Source organism: Populus alba, chromosome 19, assembly GCF_005239225.2.
Source record: "Populus alba chromosome 19, ASM523922v2, whole genome shotgun sequence".
Classification (NCBI taxonomy): Eukaryota; Viridiplantae; Streptophyta; class Magnoliopsida; order Malpighiales; family Salicaceae; genus Populus; species Populus alba.
The window spans coordinates 5,442,055-5,464,824 of record NC_133302.1 but is presented as its reverse complement, the minus strand read 5'-3'; the positions used below and the strand labels follow the sequence as shown (position 1 = coordinate 5,464,824).

The following is a 22,770-nucleotide window of genomic DNA, read 5'->3' as shown; positions in this document are numbered from 1 at the left end:
AGAAAAGAAAAGAAAGAAAATATATCTATTTTGAAAAAATAAAAATTGTTCTTGAAGAAAAAAATGTATGTAATTATAAAGACTAGTTGTTTTTGTTTATTTTTTAAAAATAAATATTTTTAATTGTGTTACAAATAACATAAAAAATTTAATTTTTTTTAAAAAATATATATTAAAATAATATTTTTTATTTTTTTAAAATTATTTTTAAAGTTAATACATGAAAACATATAAAAAATAATTTAAATAATTTTTTGTTAAACAAATATTTTAAAAATGCATTTTGGAAAGTAATTCTAAACAACTTGCAGCGGTGACTTCTGCCATCACACTTCTCAATTCCCACTCTCTCTGTCTCTCTGCTTCTCCCTCACCGCATGATACAGGTTCTTCTTTCTCTCTACCATTCGCATGCGCTTGTGTGTTCTGTGTATATGGGTCTGTCACTTTGTTTCTGGTTAATGATAAAGATTCATTTTTTCACTTCATTTTCTCAGCCACCAAACATTATTTTATTTTTAAAATAAACCTTTTTTTGACAAGATGAGCTTGATGGCTTAGACGGGGTCTTTATTTATTGATTTTTACTTCTTCTCTTTTAATATATTAGCTTATTGGGTTATGTGATTTCTGTTTTGAGCAGGTTTTTGCAGTTTGATTTTTTTGCATAAAGCTTTTTCCTTTTCAGGTAATTCTGATGTAGATTGATTTTTCTATGAAGTTTTTCCCTTATTAGTCTGTATCAATGAGATATTTATTGGTCATGAATCCTCTTTGAAACCCATTTTGTTTTTGAGGGTTTCTTGATTTTTTTTTAAAGTTTTGTATTTGGATCATTTACTCATTTTGCTTTACTTAGTCAGTGATTTCAAAAGCTAGAATTAAAGTTCGGCCAAAAGGGTAAAGCCCTTCAAAGATTTTTTTTTTTTTGTGTGTTTATAAGCTATTCGTTAGCATTAATTCATAAATGAGGTTCTTGTTAGCTTTCTCCTTGATTGAGTGATTGAATAAGCTTATTGGATGATGTAGTTTTTACATGCCCTTTTAGCAGGATATTCTTCTTCTTGTGATCATATGAAGAAGAAAAAGAAGATGAGGAGTGGTATTGATGGTGTAAATGCTGCATTGAGCTCTGATGACATCCTATGCGAGATCCTCCTTCGGGTGCCACCAGAAACTGTTTTTAGTTTAATCATAGTATCGAAGATGTGGCTTCATGTTATCTGCAGCTCTGTTTTTTGTCAACATTATCTGAGACGATGGCCACTGGCTTTTCGCATGTTGGGCTTCTTTGTGTGCAATAATTTGTACCTTGGGAGAGGTCAAAATGGTGTGCGCAGACCACGAACAGAACCTGCTATGCCATTATTGTCAACTTGTAAAGAGGGTGATGACTTGAAGTTCTCTAAGACCCTCAAGCAGTTTGGCTACTTCATTGACTCTTCCAATGGCCTTCTTCTTTGCGGTCGCCACCCGAAGAGATATTTTGTTTGGAATCCCATTACCAAACAACACTACAAAATTCCTAAGCCTCGGGTATACTTTGAAGACTTGTGCATGGCATTCCTTGCCGAGGACCATCCTAGTGTCGATATGTGCTACAAGGTCATTCGTGCAAAATGTGATTTCAGTCTTGATGAAGAAATGAAAACTGTCCCCATTGAGACTTTCAATTCCAAGACTAGTACATGGAATTTTTCCACATTGACCTGTGTTCCATCTTTGTCACTATGTCCTTGGTCAGTAGCCACTGTGGTGAAAGGTGTTGTTCACTGGTATGCAGCACAGAGAAACTTAGCAATCTATGATCCTCATAATGGTGAGAGGCGCTTATCTTCGATTAAACTACCTGGCTCAATTGATTTTGAGGAGCGTGTTCTGGGGGAGTCCTTTGACGGGCGGTTGCAGTATGGTTGGAGCTGTAAGTCAGGGTTAGAGATATGGGTTCTTGAAAAGGAAGAAGCTGGCCATGCAGCGACTCCCTCAGATGATGGATATCCAAACAAAGGCTGGAACTTGAGATATAGATTGAACTTCAAAACAATGTGGAAGAAGAATCCCACATTCATGACAAAATCTTGCTTGCGAGACAAAGAAACTCAGATATTGTCATTTCTTCACAGAAACTCCAAATCAGTCTGCATCAGATCTGGTCCAGACATATTTCTCTTGCACCTTGTGAACCAGAAGGTTGAAGCTGTTCTTTATAATGGTCGTGGCTCTTCCATTTCATGGGATTTCAGCAGAGTGGCACCGTACTTTCGGCCGGATTGGCCTCATTCTTCCTTATGCCTCCCTGGAAAGAGCATGACATGATCAGGTACTTCTTTGACAAAGTAGTTTGTAAATATGGTATATGTAATACCTAGAGGCAGTTTTGTCTATTTAGCAGCTGCATGTATTTAACTAATGATTGCATAGGTAGTGCAGACTTGAGGGTTTTCTTTTGCTATCGTACTTCTATGTGTGCCTGTGACTGTTTCTGTGGATGTTATGAGCATCTATCTTACCACACTGGTAGCTGTGGTTCTATTTCCTTTTCAATGCTTAGCAATTAGCTATACTGTTGTTTGATGTAGTGTTTCCCCAAGCATTGCTTAGTGAAAAATTGGTGCTTCGGATGTCAAGAAATGTGGCTTGTGGCTTGCTTGTGCCCGGCTCTAACTCTGCCTGATGGATCTCATATGATTTCCTATTTCTTTGATCAACGAAAAGCTTATCATTTTTTTTTTATTTGGAAATTTTCCATTAATGAGGGGAAGAGGAAGGCTAATGAAAAATAACCAAACAGTTGATCCTCAGAATGTGGCTTGATTCCATGCAAGGAGGCTCACACAAGCAGAACCTCTTTGCCCCTTCTTTTTAATATAATAGAAAATTGGATAAAAATATATTTATACAATTTTTTTTTATTTATACCATCTTTCTCTAAAATATATATATATATATATATATATATATATATATATTTGTCATCATTCAATCCCATTTTTCATCATTTTTGGTTAAAATTAATTAAAATCAATAATCCAGATCTGAATATAAAAATAAAAATAAAAATAAAAATTAAAAAAAAAATTGATGAAAAAATTTAAATGGGTTTGGTATGTTTTTTAAATGGAAATTTTTTAAAAAAACCTAGTTTTTATAATATCATAATATCATCATTCAATCCCTGCAAACGCACTTTAAGGCGAACGAGGATCAGCACGTCTTGAATTTAATAACTTGAACAGAATAGCTGCGCGATCCTACATCAGCAGCAGCAAAGGTGACGCTAACCCTGAACCACAGTTGAGGATTAGCATTATCTACCACCAATGTACGATCCATTAAACGAGAGTCAGAGAGTAACTTCAATGATTACCAACAAGAATAATAAGTTAAGTGCTGTATTTTCATATGAACACTAATCCTTAAGCCGCACCATCACAATTTTACCAGGACTGGATTGATTACAGAATTATATAGAGAAAAAAGAGTAAATTGTCACTCAGTCCCGGTGTTTTTACCAGAATAATTAGGTACTCCTTTTGCTGGAAAATCCTAATATCGCATCCCTATCGCAAATTCTTCAAATCCTAATCTTCTTTCACAAGCATTATTTTTTCTCCCTTAAAAAATGTCAGCTAGTTGGACAACAAAATGAAGAAATGTCACTACATTGATATGGGAGCAATGGCATCCCTTCTTGTAGCAATGGACTACCTATAGAAAAGAATTTCAAAGGAATTGTCGTAATGTCTAGTGTAAGGCAAAATCTCTGAAAATGAATAACCTCCCAGGAGACCATCTACAGTTGAGGAGCTTGAGGGTTGAATTTACATCTTTCAGTAATGAGAGACCAACGAATAGAAATCAATCCATCTCCGCTGTGTGATGATGATTATTCGATGCGCGGCAGCAAGAAACTAAAGCCTGAGTTCTCGCGAATCAGAGGCGGTGGTTCAATGTCAGCAATGTCAATTTGTTCCATGGACTTTGATAAGTCATCAACTGAAAATGGAATGCTGCAAACATGAAAATTTTTGTAATAGGTCAGCGACAGCCTCGAGGTCAGGTTACATGCAAAGCTGGTTGAGGAGATGCCTCTTCTTTTGCCAAAGAAACATTCATAAGCTTCTGTCCATTAATAAGATTTTTAGCTGATTTCAATGCAAGTGGAGAGCACTCGTTTCTTGGTGAAAGTTTGCAGCTAAGAATTCTAGTTGGGTATCAGAAAATGTGCATCACAAGTTCAACTTAATAAAAGAAAAAAAGGGTCAATGATGCAAGGTAAAGGAGAAGCTAATATTGTTTGCTGACCTTGAATCATCATCAAGCAGGAAAGAACTACTAACTGCATTATTCGAATCTTCCGTCATCAACACCCTCATATTCGATATAACCTGCAGCACAAAAGCATACACATGGGAAAACTCAGCTGGATCAGTCTTTCCTCAAACGGAATACGGCAATGGTTACTAATGTTCCCAGGTGACATCTAACCTAGTGTAGTATAGCATCGACAAGAACTTACATCGGTGGACACACTGTGTGTGCCGTACTTGTCATCCCAGTACATGGTACTGATACGGTACAGCTGCTGGATACTTAGAACCTGTATATGGAGTTTAATTTGGTTATGGCATATAGTGAAGATGACAACATAAGAAAAGAGTATATCTAGGCACTCTTAGATAAAGAATTCATCACTCACCGGGCACAGGTCATGGCTTATCTCATCCAAAGTTTTCTTCGGCTTCTGATGAATAACCTACATCAGAAAAGGATGATCAAATGGAACATGTCGTTTGCTTTTCTTATTCATTATCTTGACGTGTAATTGTGATCTAGTGGAAGAACTGGTAAATTAATAAAGAACAAAAAGATACCAGAAACCCGATAGCCTGTCTAATATGCTTGAGCTCATCCCAGGATGAACCTGCATACTGCGTTTATATATTTTCGTTTTTGTTAATGTTTCTTATAGGTTTAGATCACAGAATGTGAGCAAATTAATCCCAGGTACCTCATCTGTTGCGTTGTAACACCAGTGCTCCAATTCGGCCAACCCAGCTTTAACGTATTCACCATTGCTAAATGAACAGCATTCTCTTCTTAATAGAAGGCTGCCAAAAAAAGGTTCATAAATAACCAAAATTATGGCCACAGTAGAAGACAAACGAAAATGGGAGCATAGACTGAATACCTGTTGAATAGTTGAACATTGATGAAGGAAAATATCTGTGTGAACACCTTACGAACTAAAAATGGGGGTACCTGGAAAAAGAATCATAGGAAAATTAATTTACATTTCACATGATGTTATAAAGTTCTGAAAATCTATTAAAAAAATTGACAGCCGATCACTACTATATTCCAATGTTCCCTCAGAGGTCATCTTCCTGTCATCTCTACCTTCACAGATAGGCGGAGATGGCTATTGACAGCTGATCCATACTATATGAGCGATGCAGAAAGTAGGGACACTCTGATAACAAAGCACAGAAAAAGGGAGGTCTCTTACATGATTAGATTTCAAAGTGCTTAAGAAGTTTCCAAGGTTCTTCACAATCCCTTGCCAGTGAGCAATCAGGGCTTGCTGGGCTGCAGTGTTGGCTACTGAGCGTGCCCCCTTCACTAAGCTTGCTCTGGATGTTCTTGGTGCCTATGTAAATTGTGTTCAAACAAATGCTATCTAAAAATTTACAAAAAATAATTTAAACATGTTCGTGGAAGCATAGTTGCATAGAAAATATACCTGGATGCATAATCCAAGCAAAGGAGATATTTCTTTCTTCAGATTATCCCGAATCATTCCATAAATTTTCTCTACATATGCTGTAAGCTGCTGCTTGAAAAGCAAAGCGGGGTACTTGGCTTCAACTTGCCGCAAAGTGTCCACTCCACCATTATTGATCAAGGATAGATTGACTCCTTGTGGAGCTCCACGGAAACTCTAAAGGAACATAACATAGACACCTGAATTTAGTAAAGAAAATAAATTTTCCAGATGGCTTTTGGTGATTTCCATCAGAATTGTGCATACCTGTGTCATTCTTCCAAATATAGTAGCTGATGATGATCGTCGACGCTGTGGAGCCATTCCTGCTGCACCACTTGCTTTCAATGTACGTTGAAGCAGTAAGAGAAGTGTTGAGGCATTGGATAACCAATAGGCCAAGCTATCATTGTTATCCTGGGTCTGATGTTCAAATTAAAATAACTTGTGAAAAGGGGTGACTTATGGTGGAAAAGAATGGTAATAAATAAAAACTTTAATGCCTAAGATTTGGCATTTCAAACCTCAATAGCATGGCCTGTGGTCTGGATGATCCGATCAAACACACTAGTTCGTTCAACTTCAAATGATCTCCACTGCAAAAGGCACTTGTATATGATACAAGCAGCTATAGGTCTATTCCCTGCAAAGCCTAGGTGTTGTGCGACGCAACGAATGAGCAACTCCTGGTTCTCCTGTTGTTTCTCATTTAATGACTTCTGTGGTTTATCATCTACTTCAGAGTGCTCCCTGTGGTTCATTGAAGGGCTCTGCAGATCCTAATCCATTTGATCAGGTGAACAGCAACAGAAAAAGAGTCAAGAAAGAACATTACAGGAACTCAAAAAACTGAAGATGGATTATTATGTGATCAATGCTTACCAAACTTGTTCTTGCAGCATCAACTGGAATATGATTTTCAACCCTCTGCCAAATATCAGAAAATGAAAAAAGCTCTAACTCGTTCTGTAACACAAAATTCAAAGTCTAATATGACACTATAAGCAAGTACCTGCATTACTGATCTGGAGCGTCCTGAGAGGAACTTGTTGGGTGCCATGGACAGAGCCTGTTGCCGTAGGACTTTATCCTCTGACTCTAAATTGGCAAGTTTCTCTTCCAGCCTGATAATAAAAGGTACAGATTAATATTTTCCATGGGACAGATAATAATTAGAACCTCGAAAGTTTGCAGTGCAGGAGAATTATAGTTTTCGGCATGCAAGTGGTTTCTACAATATTAAAATAAAGCAGTCAAGAGAAACTATTCTTGACGTCCTACCTTTGCAAGGATTCCTGAAGTTGTTGAACCTTTTTCTCTGTCTCTTCCAATTTCACCCGTCTTTCTTCGCTAATCTCTTGTACTTCACTGTATTTCTTTTGAGTATCATCAGCTCTTTGTTTCTCAGAATCTAACGTGACCTGCAGCGCATGAGACCAGTGACAAGATTGACTAAACGAAATAGCAAATTTTGCAGCTAGTGGTGTACGTACAATAAACCAAAAACCTGTGCAAACTCAAAAGTGTTTTTTCTACTAGATGAATGATAGACATGCATACATTCATTCTACTGAATCCATATTGTGGAAAGGGATTTCGCTAACTGATGCATTATTTTCCGAACATGCTTTTTTCATTTGGAAATGAAATGACTACTTGATATCGCGGGTTTGATTCTACCAAAAAAATGGTATTTATTTCATTACAAGATCAAAACTTCTTACCTTTAGATGTTCTACTTCTTCTGTTAGAGAATCAATTTTCTTAGTATCTTCAACGAGTACTTGAGTTTCTTTAATTACAGGAGGTGCCTCATTAATAGCATTCTTCGCAGCCTCCCTCTCCTTGACTATCAAAGCATTAGCTTCTTCTATTTTAATTTTCATCTCTTCCAATGAATTCTGGAATTTCACTGCCTCTTGCGCTCTTGCTTCTTCCAAATCGGTCTGCATCAATGATTTCAAGCCTTGGCATGAGCAGATAATCATCAAAATCCACAGTTAAAAGCAACAATTTCTTCTCGTCATAAATGATCAGGTAATAATTGAAGGATGTTGAAGTCAAATAATTTTCCATTTAGACTCAAAATTGTACTATCCTACTGGATGTTGTGTTAGCACAATGCTTTTCGCAATGTATTGTAAATTTACACATAACCAAGAACATTCTCTTTGGAAAATATCATTCTGCAGAACATGTTACCCTTAAACGTTTTTCGAGCTGTAAACGCCATGTGAGTTCCTCGACATGTTTTTCAAGCTTGTCTTTGGCTTCTCTTAGTGCGCCTGTGTCTCTTGCAGCCTGCGAGAAATTGGAGATGTATGTCAATAATCCTATTTAAAAACCACAGGTAAAAAGTGATACAGTTCTCAAGCATTTAGGAGGAAAGAAATGCTGTGCAAGACATACTATCCGTATCCAATATATGCTGTGATTGTAGTTGCTGGCTGTGTAATGACTATGAAAGACTGTAAGGTTTCAAGGGTGGCCTATTAATCATGTTAATTCTTATCGAAATATCCTCTGTTTCTATTATTGAAAAAAGCCAATATAGCACAAACACCGTGTTTCTGGCTTACAACAAACACTTGACGGAAACTTTTGGCTGTTCATTAGCACTACCATCTCTAAATCTTGAAGAACTCGGTTTAATTTCATTTAATTGCTAATCATTTGTTAACCAATATGCTAAGATTATCTAATGAAGTACAGTTGATATAAGCGTTTGCGAAATTATATTCGTTAAATTATGTTATTCCCTTAGATCAATAGGTTGCAAACATGAAGTTGAAAATTACATATGGAATAGATAAACCTTTTAAAGCCATACAGATAAAATATTGAACAATACTGACCATTTTGAGCAACCTTAGCTCTCTTCTAGCAACTCTACACCTCCATCCTGTTTGTGTGACAACTGCACTTCTCTTTAGCCTCTTATAGTAGGAACCAGCTTTATGACAGCGCCACCGGGCCTGCATTGCTCATCCAAGTAAAGAGTGATATATTTGACTGCTTGAACACCAGAAAGTAGAGAATTAATGAATAAGTTATGTGTTTTCAAGGGGGATAACCTGAATAATGGTTGCAGCTTTAGTTCGTTTCCTAAATCTGAATTCCTTGCGAGCAATCATAGCTCTTAAACCTGTTTGAACGACAAGTGCAGATACATGAAGTTTCTTGTAGGCTGTTCTAGCTGCATATTTACGTGTATGCTTCTGAATTTTTATAGCAGCTGCCTCCCTCCTCATTCTGTCAAAAATTTTGCAAGCCAGTCTTCCTACAAAATCATACAAATTCATGTAAAATAAGTCAAGGCAAAAAATGTTTGTCGTAGAACAGGAAACAAAAAGTACACATGGAATTAAGAAAAAAGTTGATTGAAATATCTAAGACAAAAAAATGCATTTCTAAACCAGGTTCAGCTATTAGATTTTCTAATGAATCACCTCTCCATAGTGATTGCACCAATACAGTAGCCTTCCGCAATGCAATAAACCTTTTACGAGCATAGTGCGTCTGTACACACCCCTGGATGGTTTTTGCTGCATTGTTGAGTACCTCAGCTCTTCTTGCATCCAATTCAGCCATCTGACCAGCTCTCAAAAATACCTTTGTTTTACCTATCTGCAAGCCAAACCAGGGCAAATTGAATAACAGTTCTGACCAAGGGCTTCAATTATTTTGAAAGATGCATGTGACTGGAAGAATGATTTTCCTTAATTTGTAACATAGACATCTACTGTGAATCATGTGTTACACGTCATTCGTGTTGCTTTCACATCAGAAAAACACTCTCATAATGATCTCCTACATTATCTGCTCAGAATTACCTGGAACCCTTGAAGTCCCTTCTTTTCCAAAATCTTTTTGCAAGCAACCTTTTCGTCATAGCTGCTCACAATAAATTATATATATATATATTAAATCCACATATCATCAATGAATTATTTAGAATTGGCCACAACTTTACAATGAAAGAAGTCTCAAATATCATCAACTTAAGCAGCATTTTATCCTAGAACAGATCACTTACCTTCCTGCCAAAGCCTCGGGGAAAAGAAGTCCAAATCGATTTACGAATTCAAAGAAAGGGCGACGAGTAGGGTATCCAGCCATACTAATTCGGATTGCTTCTAAAACACCCTACATGAACAATCATTAGTAATAAATTAACAAATAAAACAAGCAAGAATTTGTGTGAAAACCACCTCGAAACTAAATAAATGTCAGATTGAAAAGGGAATCGGATAATTTGTATCCAATTTTTGCAAAAGACCTAGAGAAACAGAAACATTTTGAGAAAACAAGCTATACTATGAAGCTATGAAGCAATGTTAGCTTGTACTTACACCACAACGCAATTGCTGCATGATATTGATATTCTCAAATATGGCAGGTTTTAGCTGATTGTTTGGCTTAACACATCTTATGTAGTAAGGTTCAGTAGAATTTAATGTTTCCATTAGTTGTTGAAGTTGTAGCTGCATCATTTTGAATACAGAATGTCAGTTCTCAATTCCTGAACTACATGAAAGCATACAATATTTCTGAAAAAAGACATGGGGGTACATATAGACTATCAGATCAACTGGTGTTTATGTAAGAAAAAAAGCAATTGCCTTTGTCATCTAGATAACATAGGAAAATTACCTTAAAACGAGAACCAATCGAAGAAAACTTTGAAGATTTGCTTGTCTCTACTGGAAGTGGAGGGAAAAGACCTGCTACAAAAGGACATTTGGAAACACCCAACAAATCTTGATGTTCGGGAACTACATAGTCTTTGTTCTTGTCCAAAAAGTGGTCGGATTGATACTGGACCTGAAAATACAATAAAATAATCTTAAAGTAGCCACAGTTCAAATCATGCAAGTATATACTACTCATTTTTTATTGATAGAGCTTACCTCTCCAGCATAATGAGCAATGGTGAAATCCGTACGAGACAATTTTGGCTTGATAAAGCGCTTGTGAACTTTATATGTTTGATAAAGCTTGTTTGAAAATGTTTCATGTGTCGACTTGGGAAACATGCTGATAAGAAGACATTGTTAACAAGAATTGAGAAACCAATTTGATCTTCGACAAGAAGATTAAAGAAAGAAACGACATGCAGCTGACAAGAGATACGTGGAAATTAATTTCTAAATTATTTTAAGTGGGAATTACAGCCAGAACTCTTCGCATTTTGATGCAAATTATCCTGGAAAGAATGGATTAAAGTAACATACCAAGCTTCATCAAGGAGAGCTACTATCCCACCAGGTTTCTGCAGGATCCCAAGAAAAAAATAGACAGGTAAATGATAGGAGCAATGGTGTGCAAAATGTGACAAAAACAATTTTAAAAATAGTTTGAAGAATGCTCAAAACTTGCACGTGCATGCCCCATCACAGTCCTTTGTCAACGATCTAGGTAAAGAAGAAAAGAGAAAATGTGAATCATGGGGGAAAAACCTTTTCAATAAGATCCAAGACATCTTGATTATCGACAAACTCAATGTAGCTCCAATCAATCTGCTCTTTTGTGTATTCCTCTTGTTCCATTTTGAAGACGTGCTGTGATTCATTACCAAACCTTCTTTAGTTAAATAGTTGAAAATGACTCTAGCTAAATGGTCAACATCGTCTGCAGGATTACCTGGTTGAAATGCTGCTGCAACTTCTCGTTTGTGTAATTAATACAGAACTGCTCAAAGCTGCAAAGAAAGGATTGTAAAATTGTTACAAGAACTGTCCGAGTAGTTCCTGTCTATGGAAGTATAACACCATCCATTCAATTATATGCATCTAGCTTTCATCGGTTCTTGCCTATTTGTCTTGAAGCTTTCAAAACCGTAGATGTCGAGGACTCCAATCAGAGATTTTGAATTAGGATCTTGTCCAATGGAGTTATTAATCTTATCCACTATCCTGCACATGACCCAACAAAGTTAACATCGTAAGACTCCTTAAGTTACAAAGGACATCAATTGAAGACATTAATGTCTTACCAGTCAAATAAACGAGAATAAATCGTCTTGGCTAAACCATCCCTGCTAATCACTGCACTTTGAGGATCAAGACTTCGCTTGATAACCTCCTCGGGAGTGATCATGACACGCTTGCACAATGCATCTTCCAAGGCAACAGGATCACACCTGAAATAAACAAAAAATGTGGCAATAACATCTGACATGAAAGCAAACACATCAGATCCCATCCATGCTTATGTATGAAAATTAGATGTTGTACATTAGCAGCTCCGCAGTTGTTTTGAGATGGAATTTAGCTTGATCATCTTTAGGTACCGATGAATCAACTTCCTTTCCCTTAGCAAAATCAATATTTCCAATATGAAGGACTGCAGCAACAACTCTGAAAATCGCTTCCTGGGAGAGAGGGAAAGAGAGTAAGATGCCGGACCGACTGGCAGCAGTCAAAAACATATTACTTTCAAAAGCTATACCTGCTCCCTTGCACTTATTCCGACAATATCCATAGCTCTTCTTGTGGCAAGGTAGTCATGAGCATCGCTTACACCAACCAGTTCAAAGCAAGTTGACTGGTTAAGATAGTGGAATGATTTTGGGCTCCCCAACTTATACCTCTCTACTTCCTGTTAACAGTAAGCTAGAACTTGAATCAAACTGGCTTGATAAACACGCGCCATTAGCTATAAAATCACAGTTGGAGCTCTCATTTCACCAGAAAGTTACCTCCTGTGGTGCGGCACAAAGAAGGTAAAAACAATGGTAGTTGCGCTCAGGATTGGAAACTTGGCAAACACGGGATCTCTCTAGAAGGTAAGTTCTGATGGCAGCTCCAGAAATTCTTCCGTGCTTGTCAAACTGGATCTCAACAAATTTACCAAAACGGCTGCACCAGTATTAATTTTAGGAACACATCAATGCAAAAACACCAATGAATATAGTTTTGAAACTTCTTGATGACATTGTCGATAAAATTATTGGAGGAATGGTTCATGTCGGGAAAAAATTAGCCCTTCATTGTTGTGGAAGATTTGATGCTAAAGCATGCATGTAGCAATTTTTGCTGATACTCAATTCATGTCACAGTGAATTATCTCACCTGGAATTGTTATTTCTAACAGTTTTAGCATTCCCGAAAGCTTCAAGGACTGGATTTGACTGAAATCAGATCAGATAACAGAAAAGTCTAATCAGATGCCTGTGTGAAATGAAAGGAATACTCTAGCAGAAACTCTAAAGGTTAGAGCGAAAGATGAATGTTCAAACATACTTCAAGAACTTGTTGTTCAACTGTTCGTCCTTCTGTGGCAGCTCGTCCGCCTAAAAATGCAAGGTACCTCATAAGCATTTTCGTGGTCTCGGTTTTACCCGCACCACTTTCACCACTGACCAAAATAGAATTGCTCTTCCCTTCAATGACCATTGCCCTAAATTTAACAAAGCATTTCATTGATTATGCTTTCATTTATAAAGAAAATGACAAATGGGAGTAGGAATTACCTGTATGAAACATCAGCAACCGCAAAAACGTGAGGACTTAACTCTCCAAATGGTGCTCCCTTGTATTGTTGCATCATGTGACCATCATAGAGATGGGGCAGTCTTTGAAATGGATTGATGGCAATAAGAATATTTCCAGTATACGTCTGAGATTGAAAGGCAGAGGTTTATATTGTTACACAGATCACTGAATCGGAAATAAAAAAAAAAAAATATATATATATATATATATATATATATATATATATTTTTAATTTAGAGCAATGTTGGATGTATTATTAGCATGAAGGGGAAGGAAGATTTACATAGATTTCATTCAACTCATATCTTGTTTTCAGATTCTCCAGAACTCCAGGCTCGTGCAAGTAAGAAAGCTTTGTCATGTCATCAACTCCACCAGCAGGAGCTTCCATATCTTTCGGATATATTTTCGATAATTTTGCCGTGACCTTTTGTTAGCAAAACAGGAAAGATCGACAGTGTCAGGAAGCTAGAAAAACTCAAATATTAAAATGAGATATGAAGATTTTTAGGACTAAATCATAAATATAACTGCAAGATTAGTTTTAATCACTTGTTTTTGCAATGGAGACATGCATGGCCAGTTTAGTAGGACAAAAGATGCTAAGAACAAGAATTTTTCTGAATTTCAGAACATGTAGAACTAGTCCCTCGAATGCAAACCATAACATGATTACAGAGGAACAAAGAATCAAAATGTAAGTAAAATTTATTACTTCAGAACCATTAACTACATGAACTGATATGCTACAAAAAGAAAGTGAGCAAAAAAGAAACAACTTAAGGCATTTGATGCACCTTCTTCCCATTTGAAGCTTCGATCTCAGCATCCTGTCCAGTAATCTTTGATACCTTCCCATCAAGCCAAGCGAACTCATGGTCTTCAACCCAAACATGAGAACCTACAATTATATTCTCCTTACTTCCCTGAGTATTCAAAGCATAAACATATAAGGTGCAAGATGTGAATATTTGGCTAGAATGTAATGTTACTTTCATAATATATTTACATAGTTGGTGTCACACCCTTAACTACATGCAAAGAAATCAAATAAACAAACATGTTTTTACGTTTGGAACTGCATTTTAAAAATATATTTAACTTGAAAAAGCATAAAATTAATGGTTTTTTTTTAATATTTTCTAATAATTTTGATGTAAATATTCAGTTTTTTTAACACTTCAACAATATACTGTTATCATTTTATCAATAAAACTTCAATTTTATATTAAAAAAATAATTTAACTTAATAATGTAAGCTCTTATTACAAAAAATATTTTATATAACCCTCTATCATGCTTTCTCCTAGCATTCTTGTTCTGTTCTTCATGAAAGATCCCACTCTAGTTACTATTATCCAAGCTTAAACCATTTGTGATCTCCACATTAACAATTAAAGATAAATGAATTTTCCAGCCCCATGAAAGCTGCTTCAATGCAGCCACATTGTTGCTAGATCAAGACGACAATACTATGAGAACGTATCATTTACTCTTCCTTCATATATAAAAAGGATTCATACAAAGACTTGTCACACGTAAAACAACAAATGCAATAATAGAAAGAAATCGATCCACTTACCATCTTGAAGAAATCTAAATTCAAGTTTGGACTAAGCAAGCTCCATCTTCATAAAATGTAAAGATCCAACCATTCGACTTTCTTGGCTCAAAATTCTACCTTCACCTCGTTGATCATACCAAATCTATATATATAGATCAAAGCAATGACCATGTTGGCACCTCCATTGAAGACCCTTTTAGGCACAAACATGGATTGGACTCACAATATCACAAAAACTAGATCAAGTTCAATTCTTTTTCTTCTTTTTTACACCCCAATTCCAAATACGGGAAAAAACTAAAAAAAAAAAAAAAAGGACTTTTAAAGGAAATAAATCAAGTTTGGACCAAAAAGAAACTGAAAATTTTGGTTTAAATCTTTGTTTAGAAGAGGACGGAAGGAAGAAAGAAAGGAGAGTGAAGAGAGTTTCTGTTTTTAGTGGACGAAAGATAGTGAATGAGTATGAGACGATGAGACAGTCTTCAAGAGGACCTTTGAGTTCGGTTTGGTTCCCTTTGGTTTCGCGCCAATTCGTGGCTACTAACCAAGTCTTCTCTAAAATGCCTCCATCCATTCATCCTATTGGATCATGCTTCATCTCTTCTTCATGGCCGTTGGATTTTAATTCACCCATCATCTAAAACATTATCATTTGATAACACATTAAAAAAGAGAATATATTTTATATATTATTATTAATATAGTTGATAATATTTTATATACCGAATTTGGGACCTAAACTTGGTTAACAAAAAAATTCCTGAAATATTATATATTTATCATTATAATTGATTTAATATATAAAATTATTCTTCTAATACTATTTCTCCATTTTTTTTCTTTCCTAATCCTTTTATATATATATATATAACCTAGCAAGAAACAAGTTTTCTTGGCTATATATAAAATATTCTTATAATACTATTTCTCCATCTTTTTCTTTCCCAATGCTTTGTGTGTGTGTGTGTGTGTGTGTGTATATGTTTTTTTTTCCTTTCAAATCCATGATAAAACCTAGCAAGAAATAAGTCTTCTTGGCTTTTGTATCTTAAACCTAATGTTCTTCTAAATTAAGTAGCAAGTCTTTGATCGATCAATTAGTTAGGAAGGAAAAGGAGACTGAAGCTCTCGAAGAAACAAAAATAAACTTCAAAGGCTCATTACCCTCTCCTTCTCCGACCAACAGCCTATTCATCTTTCAAAACACCACAACAACTCCTCACCATTGCCATCTCTTTAGAGAGTAGCCACCAGCCAACTACTATATTGAACAACCACAACACCACCAATCTACTATCGCCTCCCAATCATCATCCACAAATCAACAACATTGTTGCCAACAACCCTTCTCCAATAGCCAGCCTCTCCGACACAAGCATGCACCACCACGATCAACCTCCTCCATAACCATTACCGAAGCAACACCACCTGAAAACCATCAACCGCTATAGCTTTCTCTCACCTGAACAACCTAGTAGTGTTAGCAACAAAAGAACACAGCCACCAACAGCCATCTTTACTTTAATATTTATTGTTAGACCTGAGAACTAATAAATATCATTTACTTTTCAAACCATGCACCTCTTTTTATCTTCTAGAAGTGTACTTTTCTTTTCAAATTCTCGTTTGGCCCTAGTTTGCTTGCCAAATAAATAGTTTTTTTGTGAAATTCTTAGAAATATAAGTGTTTTTGGAAAGAAGTTAGTTTTTTAAAAATCAAATATAATATCTTAAAACACTACTACATTTAACAGTTTTATCGACGAACTATCATATCTGTATTTACTCTACCATTTCATTGATGAGTATTTTAGAAATTGATTCATGAATGTAAAATATCTATCAAAAAACAACTCATTTATAATTTATTTTTGTCAGAATATCCATCGGTAACGGTATTCGTATAAACCTTACATGTCATCGTATTGTTTAATTTTTTTAATTTCTTTTATATATTCTGATTGGGATTCCCTCAGTATATACCGATAACATATTTTTATCATAAATACTAACAGAATTAGCAATAATTTTTTTTTTTTATCTATAAAGATCAATGTAAAATACAGAAAAAACCCAACGATGATTCGTAAATTATCTGAAGTGAAAAAAATATAAAAATATATAAGAGAGAAACATATCGTTCTCCTTCTTTTATAATCACTTAAAATACATATTTTACATTTAATGAGAAAACATACTCTCAAAAGAAACATTATTCCTTTTTTTCCCTTAAGTAATCTGAATATCTAATCTAGTGTTTACATTATTCAATTTTAGCCAAACTTTCATTTAAGCTGCACTCCTAATAAAAAATACAAGGGCAAAGTTTGCCGTGATTGCAATTAACGCAACATTTTTTTATTTGGAATTGCATTTTAAATAAGAATTGAGTAAATTTTAAATTTTTTTTTTGTTAAATTTTTTTTTATATTATTTTTAATGTACTCATATAAAAAAACAAAAAATAAATTATTTTAATATATTTGTAAACAAAAATATTTTAAAAAAACCGTTTACTACTATACTTTCACGTACCATTATTATCAGTGGCGGCAGTTCCACCGTCGCCATCGCAATCTTTAAAATTGAATACAGTAGCTTATGTTCTGATAGCATTTACTGTTCTTGTGTGGAATTCTCCGGTCAAAGTGTCAATTTCAATCTCAGCAAATGCAGCCCCGTGGGGTGAAGTAATTAGGTGGGTGTCCCTGACCAGTCAAAGCCAATGCCGGCTCTGATGTAAAATCCAGGAGCTGAAAAAGGTCTCTTCGCTCCGGTCAGCCGTGGATAACTGATGGTTTGACAATGTGTTCGAGATTATTTTTAAAGTATTTGTTATTTAAAAATAATTAAAATAAAATTTATTTTATTTTAAAAAAACTATTTTTGATATTATTATCTTATTAATTTAAAAATATTAAAAAATATATTAATTTAAAAAAATAAAAATTTTCAAATATATTTTGAAAATGCAAAACTATCATGTCAAAAAAAAAAACTTCCTCATCCTATATGGTCACAATAATCAAGAAGCCTGCAGCCATTAATTCCATGAAGCTACTAGTAGATCAAAGTAATCACAATCTTTCTAAAATACTACAAATTAATAATTATTCATATACCATGTGCTGATTGATTTCAAAACTTCAAAGATTGTGGCGACATTTTAGATTGTATTTTAAAAATATTTTTAAAAAATATAATTTTTTTTTATTTTTAAAATAATTTTTTTTGATATTTTAATATACTGATATTAAAAATATTTTTTTAAAAATAAAAAAATATATATTATTTTAATGTATTTTAAAAAACACTTTAAAAAATAACTATTATCATATTTTTAAATACACTTTAAAAACATTGCTGTTATAAATTTGTTGCGACAATGACACTAACACGATCAATGAATTTTTGTTTTTGCACTTATGAAACTAGCATGATTAAATAAGATATGCTATTTATTTTACTGTGCTTTTTTCTAATTAAGTTTATTAATGGTGATAATTTAAAGAGAAAAAAAAAACCTCGAAGATTTTTAAAGTAGAAATAATATTATGCAAACTTTTTCTCATAAAATTACTTTTTAACAAGTCATATGGGTTGAAAATGAGACGGATTAGACCTTTATTCACGTGAGATTTGACCCTTATATGTTTTGTTTTTTTTTTTTTTATCTCCTGCGACGATCAAATTAAGAACACAAAATACTAAATTAATCATCACTTCAAAAATAAAAGATTACTTTAATCTTTGTTTATAATAGGAAATTCTTTTAAATTCAATTTTTTTTAAATAAAACTAAACTTTTACAAGTAACGAAAAAAGAAACTTTCTAATATATATTCAATTTAACACATAGTTCGAGTTGAGTTTTAAAATAAATAAGTAAGAGTTGACTTGAACAATTCCATGTATCAATATGTAATCTAATTAAAATTTATTTTTATTATAAAAAATAAAATAAAAACAATATTAATTAAAAAAATTTATAAATAATATTGAAATGAAATTATTTTAAATTAACAAGTTACTCATCCAACTTGTGATACGAACTTTAAACTAAGATATATATCAAAGAAATTTAATAGTTTTTTTTTCACTATAACTAATATTGAGTTTGTTTATGAGATGTAACATGATATGTTTTAGAGGATGTTTGAAAGTGTGATAGTGATTGCTTTTCAAAGTGTTTTTGACTCAGAAATACATTAAAATAATATATTTTTTATTTTTTTAAATCAACACATTAAAACAATTTGAAAAAAAAAATTGAAGCAAAAAAATAAAATTAATTTATTTTTTTAAATAGTTTTAAAATATAAGAAGTGTGTTTGTATACACAACAATGGCTATGTTTTAAAGAAATCACAAATTAATTGTGTTTGGTTAAAGTTTAAACCGGTGTTTTTCAAACATGAAACCCAAAAAAAATAGCAATGAAACACAGTTATAAGAGAAGCAAGATTTAGCTATTTCGTTGGTACTATTCACTTTTATTAAGTGAACAATGCAATTGCATAGTGAATTAATTCATCTACACTAATCACTTTACAAAAGTGAACAGTATGCAGAGTGAATTAATTCACGCTCCACACAAGTGAACACGTGAACAGTGCAGTGAAATCTTGCACTGTTCACATAGAAAGAGCATGTTGATATAAAACACAATTGATATTTGTTCACTTGCATTGTTCACATGAACAGTGTAGTGAATTTATTCATTTGCACTGTTAATTTGAACAGTAAAAAAATTCAATTTTTTTAATTGTTTTTTATTAAAAAACTAGTGTTTAACATTATTCAATGACACTACATAAATTAGAAGAAGATCGCATGATGACGTAGCATTTGTAAAATTTTATTGCAATCCAAATTTTGTTCCTGATGATATTTTACCTGATGTTGTTGCATACTTAAAAAACTAAGAAAACTGCAGTCCTTGTCGGATGTATTTCATACGTGAAGGAATTGTAGATAATTTAATGGAATAATAAAAAATATTTTATATAAAGTATTATTTATTTCATATTGTAATAGCAATAGTTAAATCTACAATATTTAAATTAAAAACCATTAATATATATATATATATATATATATATATCATTTTTAATTATTTTATAATCTCAATTTAAAAAGCATTTTTAATCAAACATATTAAACTATTTTTTGTTAAACCTTAATTTCAATCACAGTTTTAATCAAATATATATAAATATCAAACCAACCTCAATTAAAAATATTTTTTATAAAACAATTTTTTTCAAAATAGAATAATAAAAGCTACTAGATACCTTAACACAAACAACCATGCATTTCATGCTTTCAGCAGGCGAGCCTCTCGGAATCAAAGTGCTATGATACAAGTTGCATTCTTTTAAGCTAATTATTTGATCATAGTTTCTAGGAAGCTCCAATACCTTTAGTTAGTCATGATAGGGACTGCTTCCATTTGAATCACGTGAAGAAATAAAGTGGGAAAATCATTGACCATAATGTATATAAAAAGCTACTGCTATGATCTTCAAAAGTCTTTAGTGTTTAATATTTTTGTGGTGATTACGTCTCTGCTAATCTAATCACTCCAATACTGACGTCTGGGAGTGCTTATCACTCAATTAATCACAAATTAATTTTAAGTTTTAAAAGAAATTTAAAGCAATTCATTCAAAAGGGTTGAATCTTGATGTAGATGTTAATTAATTAATTGAATTTGAGTATAAGTTGGCGGGCTACACTCTATAGTAAATCAGTTGTTTTATAGGAGTGATGGTAATATATATTGGAAACGTTTACCAAGCAGATAAAATTATTGATAGATCTTGATTAAACAATGATAAATTGACATTAAAGTCTAACAATTGGGCTTCTATATAGTCAATTGATGCTGGCTTGCTGCCACAGTGTAAAGCAAGCACTCTACTCCTCTAAGTCTCTGTGTGTGTGTGTGTTACCAATATTTCAAGTTGAAACAAAGGGGTGAAAATCTAGGTTGTTCTATATAACTCATTATTTTATGTTTTTGAATTGATGGAATGTGTGTTATTGTATATATTATAATTTCAAAACACAACATGCAATCAGCTAGGATTAAGATCCAAATCATGGGTTGGTAAAGTTAACTTAAATTTTTTAAAGGATCAAAATAATATTATTTCAATTAAAAAAACCTAACTGGGTTAATTTAATTTTTTTTAAATGATCAAAATCATATCTTTTTATTAATTATTTTTAAAAAGTTAATAGGGTTTTCGCATGGTTTTATCCAAATTGGAGGTTAACCCTTGTTTTTTTTATTAATATTAGATCATGTCAATTCTTTTTTTTTTTTCCTCTTTAGCCTTGACTGATTTAGGTCTTGGATTAATTGGGTTTTATAGCTAGAGTATACACAAACTCAATGCGAACACTCTAATGTATGTACACTAGATTGGTGGCTTGTGTGACGCCGCGAGTCGAACCAAATTTTTTTTAACTAGAAAGAAAAAAGGGAGACAATCATGTTTATAAAAAAGTGAGAAAATTTCGATATTCAAGTTAAATTTTGATTAATTTGATAATACAATAAAAAACGAGGCACCAACAATGAAAAAAAATATTACTATAGGTAAAGTTGGGTTAATACGCAAAATTCATGACCTGGACATGAGATATGTCAAGATTACGTGTCTATCGTGTGTCCTTAATCATGAGATCAAGATAATTTGATAAGAAATAAATTGACAATAAATAAAAATAAAATTGCAAAAATTAAAATATGAATACAAATCAAAATATCTAATAATTCAACACAGGTCATTTACCTGATTATGTTTAATGAATTGTTTATTAAAATCAATTTGTAATATAAATTAACATACACATAAAATTTATCAAATCAAAGGAAAGAAAAATATTATGTAAGGTTATACGTATAAAAAATATTATAAGAAAATAAAACTTTTTAAATTATAAAACAAAATTAATTTTTTATTAAATATATAAACGAAATCACAAAAATGTATCATACTAACCTTGTGAAAAATTAAAGACACCTAATATAATTTTTAAAAATCACTATTTGAAAAAAAAAAGGAGCTAAATAAGCCAAAACAAAATGACATATGAGAGGTACTAATTAAAAAAAAACTTAAAAATATTAAAAAAGACTTACAAAAAATATTAATTAAAAAAACAAGTAATGAAAAAGCCCATTCATGTGGGCCTTGAAGCCTAGGCCCATGTACCTAGACCTACTATTTTTTCTTCTTTTTTGTTATTTTCCCCTATTTTAAAAAAAAATAAACGGACGACATGCTACTAGCTGTAGCAGACGACGTGTCATTTGCCAACCCAAATTCCAGTTATCATCGTGGTGGTAAGAAAACCAAGCCTACCAGTTTTTTAATCTAAAAATCTTTTTTAAAATTCATTTTAATGATAAAATGCCCTACAAACACTCCTAGAAGACTAAGAAACAAATATATCAACCCATTAAACCCAAAAAATATTCAAACCATTAAATCAAATTGAAAAAAAATATTGCATCCTTAATCTAAATCTGTTTTTTAAAACTACAGGGAGACTTGAAACAAATATTTTAGGATTCCCCTCGCTTAGGGGAACTGTTGGCACCAATTTTAGTTTTAGTTTCTGTTAATATATATATACACACACTAACTCAAGTTTGAATTTAACTCTTGAAAAACAAATATTTTGATCTATCTTTTTGTTTTATTTTTTATTTTATCATAAAGAAGAGGTTCTGAGAATTTTTGAAGAGAAAGTATCTTATTTAGGACAGAGGTGATAGAGGTTGATTTTTGACAAATGATAATACGTGGGAAAATGGTACTAAGAAAAATCAAAAAGCATTAAACATAATCAATACTTTGGTATCAAATCAATAACCATCCTTACATCTCAATCACGCAACTTTCTTGTAGTTGCAAATTCTGAACATTAAC

At 33.1% G+C, this 22,770-nt stretch overlaps 2 protein-coding genes across 7 annotated transcripts; one reads left to right on the top strand and one right to left on the bottom strand.

Annotated features, from left to right (window-relative positions):
* Window positions 1–287: 287 nt before the first annotated feature.
* LOC118038260 (F-box protein At5g03970) lies at window positions 288–2,544 on the top strand. Of its 4 annotated transcripts, none has more exons than XM_035044568.2 (3): window positions 292–386; window positions 644–688; window positions 1,052–2,544. In XM_035044568.2, exon 3 carries the CDS (start codon window positions 1,075–1,077, stop codon window positions 2,314–2,316), a length of 1,242 nt encoding a protein of 413 aa, XP_034900459.1. In that variant the 5' UTR covers window positions 292–386; window positions 644–688; window positions 1,052–1,074; the 3' UTR covers window positions 2,317–2,544. The 4 variants fall into 4 exon arrangements, with proteins under 4 accessions (XP_034900462.1, XP_034900459.1, XP_034900460.1 ...); XM_035044569.2 differs by having other exon boundaries at window positions 1,049–2,544; XM_035044571.2 differs by lacking the exon at window positions 644–688 and having other exon boundaries at window positions 288–386; window positions 1,049–2,544.
* Window positions 2,545–3,412: 868 nt separating this feature from the next.
* Window positions 3,413–13,666, bottom strand: LOC118038264 (myosin-9). Of its 3 annotated transcripts, none has more exons than XM_035044575.2 (36): window positions 13,544–13,666; window positions 13,239–13,384; window positions 13,009–13,165; window positions 12,838–12,896; window positions 12,465–12,624; window positions 12,215–12,364; window positions 12,001–12,137; window positions 11,760–11,906; window positions 11,578–11,679; window positions 11,408–11,465; window positions 11,224–11,325; window positions 10,999–11,036; window positions 10,675–10,801; window positions 10,418–10,588; window positions 10,117–10,248; window positions 9,801–9,910; window positions 9,598–9,658; window positions 9,214–9,391; window positions 8,839–9,044; window positions 8,620–8,739; window positions 7,967–8,065; window positions 7,489–7,710; window positions 7,046–7,185; window positions 6,762–6,888; window positions 6,647–6,691; window positions 6,289–6,543; window positions 6,032–6,187; window positions 5,744–5,941; window positions 5,510–5,650; window positions 5,192–5,262; window positions 5,012–5,111; window positions 4,875–4,931; window positions 4,700–4,756; window positions 4,520–4,600; window positions 4,306–4,388; window positions 3,413–4,010 (listed from the first exon to the last, which is right to left on the bottom strand). In XM_035044575.2, the coding sequence occupies exons 1-36, from the start codon at window positions 13,649–13,651 to the stop codon at window positions 3,887–3,889; spliced, it is 4,425 nt and encodes a 1,474-aa protein (XP_034900466.1). In that variant the 5' UTR covers window positions 13,652–13,666; the 3' UTR covers window positions 3,413–3,886. The 3 variants fall into 3 exon arrangements, with proteins under 3 accessions (XP_034900466.1, XP_034900467.1, XP_034900468.1); XM_035044576.2 differs by having other exon boundaries at window positions 6,777–6,888; XM_035044577.2 differs by lacking the exon at window positions 6,647–6,691 and having other exon boundaries at window positions 6,289–6,534.
* Between the last annotated feature and the right edge of the window lie 9,104 nt (window positions 13,667–22,770).